Source organism: Staurois parvus, unplaced genomic scaffold, assembly GCF_062004578.1.
Source record: "Staurois parvus isolate SC_StPar_1 unplaced genomic scaffold, SC_StPar_1.0 ptg000832l, whole genome shotgun sequence".
Classification (NCBI taxonomy): domain Eukaryota; kingdom Metazoa; phylum Chordata; class Amphibia; order Anura; family Ranidae; genus Staurois; species Staurois parvus.
In genome coordinates this window covers 1689877-1702327 of record NW_028318628.1, presented here as the reverse complement: position 1 = coordinate 1702327, position 12451 = coordinate 1689877, and the positions used below count along the sequence as shown (strand labels likewise).

At 39.8% G+C, this 12451-nt stretch overlaps 1 protein-coding gene across 3 annotated transcripts in view; it reads right to left on the bottom strand.

Annotated features, from left to right (window-relative positions):
• The window catches only part of SCAPER (S-phase cyclin A associated protein in the ER), a 363489-nt gene that overhangs the window by 310420 nt on the left and 40618 nt on the right, over positions 1-12451 (bottom strand). For all 3 annotated transcript variants that reach the window (XM_089655289.1, XM_089655291.1, XM_089655290.1), the window contains exons 7-8: positions 6906-7066; positions 822-1087 (exon numbers count right to left, since the gene is read on the bottom strand). In XM_089655289.1, coding sequence (XP_089511415.1) covers positions 822-1087; positions 6906-7066 — 427 coding nt within the window. The remainder of the gene's footprint in view (positions 1-821; positions 1088-6905; positions 7067-12451) is intronic.

Here is a 12451-nt window from a genome sequence, read left to right as displayed (position 1 = left end):
TTTTGATACAGTTCTATTGAAAGCACATCATTTGGGGTCTTATAGCAAAACCTACTGTTTAGGCCCAAGCAGAAGAAGAAACCCTTACACTTAGCATCACAGCAAAAAATGCCCTATTCACCACCCACTCTTCCCAATATTACATAGGGATCACAAGGCAGTGCATAGCACTGTAGGATGCTGGGCTTCGGTGGTCTTTTGACAGCTGTCAGAAAAGATTCTTCTCATGCCAGCTTGAGATATACCAACTGCAGTTGCATAGATACAGACTGATGGTGTACACATTATCCGTGTGCTGATGTAAAGAGTTTTAAATGTAAGTGTGCAACGTTTTTTTATCTCAAATATATGGAATGATTATGCTGATGAGGATCCTGCGCTATTGTTCATTTATTATTTCTGTTTTAAGATATGCTTATATATTTCTAGACTACATTGTATCCGTTTTTTGTATGAGATGTGGGAGTGAGTATAGCTTTGAGTATGACTGTCCTGAGACAATGATGTATGCTGCCATTCCTGACTTCTCTTCATGAGAATGTTGAGGATGCATCTTCTGGGCCTGTGAGTCAAAGTAATAACGTTTTTTTTTTTCAGTAACAATTCAATAATGGCAGCCCTGTTTGTGTCTAATGTACTTTAACAGAAGCTATTGTGCAGGCTATAGAAAGAAGTCACTGGTAACATGGTGACATAGTCATACTTGGAAGAAAGACTTACATTTTTTTAATAAGTAGAATATGTTTTGTTCTTCACAGTTAACTTGCAAAGAATTGCATCTAAAAATCTGGTAAAACATATATAGCAGTGGATTGTCCTACCTGTGTGATTTCTGTCAGAGGTATTTCACACGGGCATAGTAACTCCTTAGGTGGTGGTTCCACAAGTACAGGAAGATGTTCTGACTTTGATGTCTCTTTCTTGGTATTCTCTGGAGACTTAAGACAGATGTTCTCTTTGTCACTGTCATCCTTCTGTGGAAGTCCTGCATCTGGAGGAGAAGCAGGCTTGTTTGTCATAGTTGAAGATCTGGAGCGGATAGGCCTTCCTCGCTGTACTGTCTCCCAGCCTTCCCCATCAATCCGATCTGTAAAATCCATTTTAAAACAAACGTATTATTAATATATCTAACATCTAAACAGCAATGCAAAGCTTTTAATGGTTCTCTTCCACAGAGAAAGTAATCTGTATGACTTTGACAAATCCCTTTACTTTTATACATTTTTAAAAGGAGCAAAGACCACCTAGGACTGATGTTTTAGTTTTCAACCAATGGTGGGCTGACCAACTCCTTGTATTTCTACAGGCCCTCAGAGGAAAACTGCTTGCCAGAGTCCTGTTTCATCCTAGATGCTGTCATTATGAGACCAAACAGGGGATTTTCAATTTACTAACAGGCAAAATCAATGAATAACCTGGCTGTAAGTGTAAGACCCCTTTAAAGGCTAAGTTCACCTTTTTGAAAAAATAAATAAATAATAAATTCACATTTTTTTGCAGGTAAAAAAATGTGCATTTATTATTTTTTTTTTCTAAGGAGCCTGCAGAGCATTGCATCCACAATCAGCAGATCATGGGAGCATCTCAGGCTCTTGCAGACTCTCAGGATAGCTGTCTGCCTTGTATGGGCAAGCAGTTACTTGAGAGCAGGAGGAACGATGACCTACAAGAGCGCTCACAAGCCCCCTTGTAGTTCATCAAGAACTACAAGCCATGATGACCGACAGTATTTGTAGCCTATTCATTCACATCAAACTGTGAATGAACGATATGGCCATGTGGGCAGAGCCCCGCACCCTCTGTCACAGGAGGGGGATCAGGAGGAGAAGGTGCAAATGCTGGAACATGTTCCATTGATGAACATAGCCTTTAACATAGGTGCACCAGCAGGGATACAAATAAAGTTTCTGACTTTTCAAGCCTTGCATATTAGTACTGTTTGGACCAAGAATAAAGACATACACCAAAAAACTTGTCCTGAAAATTTAACTGTTAGTGCAAACAAATAAGTATCACAGATAGCTCTGGATAAGATAAATGCTAAATTACCAACAAAAAATTAACACTTGCAAATATATAAAACGTATTTTTTAACTGGTACTTTAAAAAAAGTTACTAGCTTAGCAAAAACACTATAAACTGCCTTTTTGTTTGTACAAAGACCATCTGTGGAAATATGATGAATGCCTTTAAATTTCCATACATGATCTTGTAAAATGGTAATTCTCAGTCATCTATCCTCCTCTTCTCCAGAAACCATTGGCTGCTGGCAAAAGGACAAACTGACACAACCAGCTACACACAGCGATACTAGGGGATCTCAAAATGTCTCATATATAAAACCAAAGCAGCAGACAGTTAGTAATATTATAACCTGGGGTTTGTGATCTCAAATGTTATCCCCCAGGGACATTTTTTAAAATACGCTTTCAATTTTATTTCTTTACATAGAAAAACAAAGACACAGAACTAGTGTTCCCGTCTGGAGTCCGTCCACTCCACTTCCTTATCCTCACTGATAGATTTATTACTAAGAGAAAATAAAAAGCTTCAGAGGGAGAGAGGGAGGTGTTTTGTAAGAGCTTCTCAACACCACTGGAAACAGTAACAGAGAGTATGACTGCTATGTTTACAAAGTCTCCATTGACACACAAAGCCAATGGAAGCTCAACAGGTAACATGGAGTTGTATTCTCTAACTGCAAAGACTGACTGAATAAAAAAGCTACATACAGAATGGGATCAGGAAATCAGTATTTTGCACATCCTATTTATATAAATAAAAGCGGTCTTAATTCAGGTATAAAGGAAATTCGTGCCTTGGCAAAAAGGAGAGTACACAGAAAAATCGCAATAGAAAAAACACATAATAATATTAAGAAGAAAATGTACCTTTATTTTAAAATATTTACTTTAAATGCTTAAATAATGTCAATGAATGACGCTAATGCTAAGGTTCCCAAATAAGAATAAAGTCAAATGCTAAAAACTGTATTAACTAACTTGTTGATTTTCATTGTAAACATGCTGATATTTCTGTAAACAAAGACAATTATTGCATTAAATCAGGGGGGTCCAACCTTTTGGCTTTCCTGGGCCATATAGGAATAAGAGTAATTGTCTTGGATCACACATAAAATACACTAACAATAAGGATAGCTGATGAGCAGAAAAAGTCGGGCAAATCACAAGTTAACAATCACTGATATAGATAATATACCTATCTGAGTAATGAAACTTCATTTTTTTGTAATATGTTTATTATAAAAGCAAAAGAGGGCAACATAAAACTAGAGCGATATTTGACATTGTTTTTGATAAATCATTGCACCAATATCTGGTTCGATAGATGTAGTAGCAGCAATTTTCAATTAATTCACAAGATGCTCATCAGATATTTTGGTTCTACTTTTGCCCTTTGTGTGCTTCATCCTTGAAAATAATAAATGGTTGCTCACAAATACAGTGGGGAAAATAATTATTTGATCCCCTGCAGATTTTGTAAGTTTGCCCACTTACAAAGAAATTAAGGGTCTATAATTTTTATCATAAGTGTATTTTAAATGATAAAGACACAATATTAACCAAAAATCCAGAAAAAACACATGATACAAATGTTATCAATTCAGTTACCAACCAACAATAATTCTGGCTCCCACAGACTGACTATGTGCTCATGTGGTACACAGATTAGTTCTGTAAATTTAAGAAGGTGCTCCTAATGACAACTCGATATGTGTATAAAAGACACCTGTCCACAGAATCTCTTTCTTCCATCCAAACCTCACCATCACCTGCACAAGGCTGGAATGGGCTACAAGACTATCAACAAGAAACTTGGTGAGAAGAAGACTACTGTTGGAGCGATTATTTGCAAATGGAAGAAATACAAAATAGCCATCAATCGCCCTCGGTTTGGAGCTCCATACAGGATTTCGCCTCATGGGATGATGATCATGAGAAAAGTGAGGGATCAGCCCAAAACTACACGGAGGAGCTTGTGAATAATCTTAAGGCAGTTGGGACCACAGTCACCAAACAAACCATTGGTAACACAATACGCCGCCATGGATTGAAATCCTGCAGACCCTGCAAGGTCCCCCTCTTAAAGAAGGCACACATACAGGCCGTCTGAAGTTTGTCAACGAACATCTAAATGATTCAGAGATAGATTGGGAGAAAGTGCAGTGGTCAGATGAGACAAAAATTGAGCTCTCTGGCATTATCTCGACTCGCTGTGTTTGGAGGAAGAAAAATGTTCACTATGACTTTAAGAACACCATCCCTGCAGTCAAGCACGGAGGTGGGAACATTAGGCTTTGTGGCTGTTTCTCTGCTAAAGATACAGGCCGACTTTGCCGCATTATTGTAAAATCGTGGATGAGAACCTTCTTCCCTCAGCCAGAACCCGTAAGATGGGTCATGGATGGGTCTTCCAGCATGACAATGACCAAAAACATACCACCAAGGCAACAAAGGAGTGGCTCAAGAAGAAGCACGTTAAAGCTCATGAAGTGGCCTAGCCAGTCTCCAGACCTTAATCCTATAGAAAATTTATGGATGGAGGTGAAACCTCTAGTTGCCAAGCAACAGCCAAGAAAACGTAAGGAGAAGATCTGTAAAGAAGAGTGGACCAAAATCACTCCTGAAATACGTGCAAACCTGGTAACCAAATACAAGAAATGTCTTACCTCTGTGCATGCCTACAAGGGTTTCTCCATCAAGTACTAAGTCATGTTTTGCTTGGGGATGAAATACTTATTTTACTCACTGAACTGCAACTCAATTTATAACATTTGTATCATGTGTTTTTTCTGCATTTTTGGTTGATATTGTTCTCTATCATTTAAAATACACGTATGATAAAAATGATAGACCGGGATCAAATAATTATTTTCCCCACTATATAGGTGCTCCCGAAAACTGTTGACTATTGAATAAGGCGTGACTGTGAAGAGTGGGATATTTTCCTTTGGGAAGATAAAACTTCTAAAAGTCCAATAAATAGACACTGTCAAATTTTTCTTTGTCTGCATGTGTTCACTAAGTGTAAATACATTTTTACAAAAAATGCTCCCCCCTCCCAAAAATCAATATTTTATGTACGTTTACAATTATGTCTTTGGCTGCATGTGGCCTGCAGGTTGGACACCCCTGCAATAAATGTAAAGGTCACTGCTAAACATGTATACAGTGAAAATTCAATATCTCTGTCCATCAATTAGGCTGATGACACATAGGCGTCTCTGGTGCTAGCGATCCTACTCTTGACACTTTGTCAGAATTGCCCGTGGTAGGAAGGTAATAGGCTGCCAGTTTGTGCCTCAAAATTTGCTCCCTCTGTAGTTGTGCCAGTGAGATGTTGCTCCAATAATTAGCAATCAAGATTCAGCGGCATTTGGGCTAGGGATGGAGTGACTTCTCACTGTGTGTAGCTACAAAGTGAGCAATTCCATAGGGACAAACAGGCACCCTTTTTAGAGATCCTGTCATTGGTGATTTATCTCTAGCTATAGAATCACCCATGTGTCAGTCTCAAAGCGCACCTGGTGTTAAAATATCACTTTACATTTTCTTAGCAAGCAAAAAAAAGAGCGTTAAAACAAGTTATCTATGACCCATTCCTCTGAGCATAATGTGAAGTAATTCATTCTCAAAGCTCTTCAAGATCACAACAGAGATTTTAAAACTAAATGACAGGGAAAATTCAAAACTACCCTTGTAGTCCAAGAGGAGAATGCCAGCTTCCGGGAAAGCCAGGCATAAGTTAGATAAATTCCCACCACTATTATTAGCAGAGATCTTTTTTTTCCAGATTTCTTAGCAAAATCAAAGACGTACCTATTAGTGTGAAACTCCAGGTTAAAATTAAAATGTTCTTATTAAATGTGCATAGCTTCATAACTGCATACACTGCAACTAGCGATTCAAAGCTGAACTCCAGATATGATCCTAATTGCATACTTACATGCACAGAACCCTTAAAGATCGTGGTGATCGCTGTAGTAGTGCTGACTACTACAGTGATTGTCAGCTTCCCCAGCAGTCCCTTAGGTGTGAGATATGCATACTTACATTAGTCCAAGCTATACCAAGCTGTATGATTAAGATCATACCTGGAGTTTAGCATTAAATTCCAAAGAAATAATTCTGATTTGATTTGATATGTTGATCCTACCAGTTCTCAGCCAGTTATCTCATTTCCAGAAGAGAGCTGACAATGTGCAAGACTGCTGTTGAATTTCTTGCAGCGCTGCCACCCTTTGTCTGCTGTGCTAGAGTGGACTGCAATCCTGAGTGGTTATGTCAGCACTGGGCCGTTATGTCAGTGTAATGCTCTGCCAGCACTACATAACTTTGAAAAAATCATTTACATACAGTTTAAGCAATCCTGGTCTGCGAAAAATACCGCCCATGCTGACCTCTCCTTCTGAAAGTGATAACTGCTAGGCTCTTATGCTGACCCAATGACTGCAAAACTTTGAGTCACTGGCTTACACATCAGTTCTGGCCTCCTTGACAATATGAATTCTCCAGGTACATAATCTAGAAGGGCACTGACACAGACAGCAAACCAGCTAGAATTATTAGTGGACAACAATGGCACCCCTACAGACACTTCTCAATACAGCTCTCTGCTAAATTAATATTGCAAATTATTACACTTGTAATTCTACCCAAAAGTCTAAAAACCATGGTCCAAGGAAAAAGTCTGGAAAATACTGACTTATAATGTTCAGGTAAGTAGTGCTCTTCATTCCACTGGTGTTGTCAATGAGAAATTCATCCACTAGTTTATCAATCTGTTCTATTATCCCCATAAACAAACCAATCTGACATAAATTCCTTTTCTACACAAACTTTTTACCATCATGAATTTCATAGAAGGCAGCTTTATATTTTTACCATTTTCATGAAGGGCTTTCTGTATAGGCACTGCTGAACATGGAGGCACAATCTCCGTAGGTTGATTATTTGTAGAATTTCCATGACTGGCTTTCACTTTATCAGCCCAACTGACACCCGATGGAGTCAGACGCCCGGGTGTAATACTGAGAGGAGGTCCCCTGGAAATAAAATAAAGTCTTCCACATTATTACAGTAACATATGCTTCTCGTAAAAAAGGCTTACAATTTTATAGACATATTAGTAGAAATAAAGAGGTTTTATAATCTAAGAAATATAATATAATATTTTTCTAAACCTTAAAAAAACTGAGTGAGAATTATTCAGAGTTCTGTATTCCTAAACCAGTGGTCTCCAAACTGTGGCCCACAAGCCAAATGTGGCTCTTTGCTTGCCTTTATCCGATCCTTAGGGCACTATTCATAGTGATGCAAGTCACTATTTCTCTCAGTAATACCAACAATCGTGCACTATTCATCCCACTAACAGCAATGATAAGGCATTATTCACCCCACTGACACCATAGACGGAGCACTATTCCTCCCACTGACACCAATGATGGGGATTATTCTTCCCACTATTCCTTCAACTAATGTTAATGATGGAGCGGTATTCTTCTCATTAATACCAATGATATGGTGCTATTCCTCCCACTGACACCAATGATGAGGATTATTATTCCCACTAATACCAATGATGGGGCACTATTACTCCCACTGACACCACAGATAAGGAATATTCTTCCCATTAATACCAATGACGGGGCACTATTCCTCCCACTGACACCACAGATGGGGCACTATTGCTCCCACTGATAGCAACGATAGGGCACAATTCCTCCCAATGACACCAACGATGAGACACAATTCCTCCCACTGACACCAATGCTGGAGATTATTCTTCCCACTACTACCAATGATGGGGCACTATTCCTTCTCCTACTGCCCATGGGCATTACGTAACTCTTTTACCCCCAGTGATCACCAAATCTAAGTATTTTATACTCCTACTGGTCACAATCCAGACCTTCGATCCGTAAACTGTACCTTTGCTTAGAAAATATGGAGACCCCTGCCTTAAAACATCAGTTAATTATTTAAGCTCACCCCATCAGTTTCCTCACGTATCACCGATTTACTAAGACATGTCTGACTGGATGTCACACCACTTCCTAAAACTCAATCTATCCAAAACTGAGCTCATAATATTTCCTCCCCCATGTGCCTCTTTCTATGATTTCTTGATCAGGATCAATAGCACCACTATCAACCCATCCCTGCATGCCAGGGTGCTAGGGGTAACCCTGGACTCTGAACTATCCTTTCAGGCCCACATCCAATCCCTGTCCAAATCATACCACCTCAACCTCCGCAACATCTCCAGAATATGCCCCTTTTTAACCAATGATGCCACAAAGCTCTTAACTCACTCCCTGGTTATCTCTTGCCTCAATTACTGCAACTCCCTCCTCATTGGCTTAGCTTTACATAGGCTATCCCCCTCCAGTCCATCATGAATGCTGCTGGCAGGCTCATCCACCTGAACAACCGTTCAGTGTCTGCTACCCCTCTCTGCCAATCAATCCACTGGCTTCCATTCGCCCAACGAATAAAATTCAAAATACTAACAACAACTTACAAAGCCATCCACAGCTCTTCCCCAAGCTACATCACCAATCTGGTCTCAAAATATCAACCAAACTGCTCTCTTCGATCTTCCTAAGACCTTCTGCTCTCTAGTTCCTGTATCACCTCCTGCCATGCGCCTCCAGGACTTCTCCCGAGCTTCTCCCATCCTATGGAACTCACTACCCTAATCTGTCCGGCTATCTCCTAATCTATCCACCTTTAGACGATCCCTGAAAACCTCTTTAAAGAAGCCTATCCTGCTTCTAACTAGTAAACTGCCTTTTATTCCTTCCATCAGCTTACCCCCCACAGCTATTACCTTTTGTATCACTCAACCCTTCCTCCTAGATTGTAAGCTCTAATGAGCAGGGCCCTCTGCTTCCTCTTGTACCAAATTGTAATGTAACTGTAATGTCTGCCTTCATTTTGTAAAGCGCTGCGCAAACTGTTGGAGCTATACAGTATAAATCCTGTATTATAACAATAATAATTAAGAAAACAAGATCACTGCCTTCACAGCCACTGGAAAAGAGGAAGCAAACTGCCAGAATCTCTAAGCATTTATGGTGCCAGGATAATGTACACCTTGTCATTTGAAAGAACATACTGAGAAAAAGTAATTTTGAAATTCATGGCAGCAACACATTTAAAAAAAAGTTGGGGAACAGGGCAACAAAACATTGGCAAAGTACAACCCCAATTCCTAAAAAGTTGGGACAGTGCCATGTTTACCATAGTGTAGCATCCCCTCTGTTTTTAACAAGACTCTGTAAATGTCTAGAAACTGAGGAGATCAGTTGCTGGAGTTTTGGGAGAGGAATGTTATTCCATTCTTGCCTGAGTATATGCTGCTCTAAAACTTGGATATATCTTTCAGCACTGATGGTTCCTTTCCAGATGTGAAAACTGCCCATTCCATAAGCACTTATGCACTGAGCGCTGACAACAAGCCAGAAGGTCCCTCTCCTCTTTAGTCTGGAGGATGCGGTGCCCATGGTTGCAAAAAAATATTTTACATTTCAAATGTCTGATCACAGAACAGTTTTCCACTTTGCAACAGACCGTTTAAATGAGCTTTGGCTCAGAGAAGACAGCGCATTCTGGATCATGTTTAGATATGGCTTCTTCTTTGCATGATAGATATTTAACTTGCTTTTTTGGATGGCACAGCGAACCGTCTTCACAGACCGTGATTTCAGGAAATATTCCTGAGTCCATGCAGTGATGTCCATCACAGAATCATGCCTGTTTTTAATGCAGTGCCATCTAAGCGCCTAAAGATCACAGGCATCCAATATTGTAGTTCGGCCTTGTCCCTTGCGCACAAAGATTTCTCCAGATTCTGGGAATCTTTTGATGATGTTATGTACTGTAGATTGTTATTTAAAATTATTGCAATTTTACATTAAAGAACATTATTCTGAAGTTGCTGAACAATTTTTAGAAACAGCTTCTCACAGTTTGATTAACCTCTGCCCATCTTCACTTCTGAGACACTCTGACCTTCTAAGCCCTTTAATACCCAATTATGTTACTGACCTGTTGTCAATTAACCTAATTATTTGCAGTATGTTCTTCAAGCTCAACATATCACCAGGATTCCTGAAAAGTAATCTCTGAATAAAGCAAGGTGCTGCTGCAAGATGCCTGGCTGTGAACAACGAAAAATAAGACACCAGTTTGGAGGGCCGTGAAGCTAACAATGGCAATGATGGACCACTGGCACCATTGTAATATCCTTATACAGGAGGCATTGCAACCATAATACATTTGAAAGAGGGATGGTATCAACTGGTGCTTGCAATGTTAAACCATCCACTGGACAGGGAGACACCAAAGAACAGTGCAAGCACGTTTGTCCCTCACTTTTAATCAGCAAGACAGTAAACATTTTCAATGCAGAAGGTTTTTGTACAGCAAGTCCATAGTTTAGAACAAACAAAACTGCTTGTCCAGACCACCAACTAAATTTATGCCACTCATGTGTAGGTGAGAAACAGCTGACATATATACAGTATAGTACATTGTCGAAAAGCCTTTAAGTCCTGCAAGTTACGAGCTGGGGCCTCAATTGATCCGTCTTGTTTTTCAAGCACATCCCACAGATACTCGATTGGGATCTGGAGAATTTGGGGGCCAGGTCAACACCTCAAGCTTGTGTTCCTCAAGCCATTCTTTAACTATTTTTGCAGTGTGGTAGAGTGCATTATCTTGCTGAAAGACGCCAATGTCATCAGGGCATACAAATTCCATGAAGAGGTATACTTGGTCAGCAACAAATGGTAGGTGGTACATGTCTAAGTAGCATCCACATAATTGGCAGGGCCAAGATTTCCTAGCAGAACATTTTCCAAAGCATTACACTGCCTCTTTCAATTCGCTTTCTTCCTTTACTGCATCCTGGTGTCATTTCTTCCCCAGGTAAGGAAAAGACATGCTCCCTGCCATCCACATGATGTAAAAGAAAACATGATTCATCAGACCAGGACACCTTCTTCCATTGCTCCGTGGTCCAATTCTGATGTTTATGTGCCCATTGCATGTGCTTTTGGTTCTTGACACGGGTCAGTGTGAGCACCCTGACCTGTCTGTGGCTATGCAGCCCCATACACAACAAACTGAGATGCACATTTTTTCTGCTTTCAACACACTAACTTGGGGACAAAATGTTTACTTGCTGCCCAATATATCGCACCAACTTTCAGATGCCATTGTAACAAGATAATCAATGTTATTTACTTTACCTGTCAGTAATCTTAATGCTATGGCTGATTGGTGTTTATATATTGTGCGTACAATAAATAATCAGTAAAATACTAAGTCTAAGCATGCTTCTAGCATTGTAAATAGATAGGAAGGTATATATATTTTTTTTAACTTCTTCAGTTGCTTCCTGGTTTCTGGCCTAGGCCAAAAACATATCACACACCCCATGAGTCTTCATCAGTATTTTTTCTTTCTTTCATCTGGAAGAGGGGACGAGGGACTTTCTCAGCTACGCATACCCTCCTACCTGCATGCTTAACCCAAGGGCAGGTGGATTGCAGGAAATAAACGCTACATGAATCATGTGCCCATACTCAAGATGGCTGTGGTTAGAAATGCGAGGGGGTGTTTTTCAAAATGATTTCTCAACAAAATAAAGCCTGGATACATGGATGGAAGGATGACTTTGTTGTGAATATAACAAAGGCATTTTCAGTTTGTGATGCTCAGATGCAGCTTAGTTACATTTTAAGTATCTTCTTTAGCTTTGTGTACACAATGAAAAAGTATGGGTGGTATTGAAGTAAATTATTAGGATGGCATCAACACAATTTAAATGCACCAAAGTGGCTGAATATTGTCAAATAAACACTTACACAAACAACTGTGAATAAAATATCTGGGCCACATGACTTACATCCCCACATACTCAAATAGTTCAGAATAGTTACTTACAAGCCATTACTTCCCATTTTAGAGACCAGCTTATTGGAACCCTCACTCCCCAGCTAACCTATATAAACAGATTGCAGTAAAGCAAATGTGGAACTTATATTTAAGAAGGTAAAAAGTTTTCAATCAGAAACTATAGACCTGTAAGCCTAATTTCTGTTTTAGGGATAATATTTTGTAGACTGATAAAGGGTAAAGCATATAAGATCGTGTGCTAAACGTAATATCTTAAGGAACAGCCAGAATAAATCTATTAAAGACATTTTATATAGCTGTAACCAGAAATGCAAACAAAGGGGTAACCCGCTGCTGTCAATCACAGCCAGTGAGCCAATCAAGAGAGGGATGGGGCAGGGCAGTGTGTGAATAGCTCGGGAGTGTTCCTGCTCAGGTGCCGCTATAGCAAGCTGCTTGCTGTGTGTGCACTCGACAGGAAAGAAAGGCCAGGAGTGCCAGAGGGGGGATCCCAGAAGAGGAGG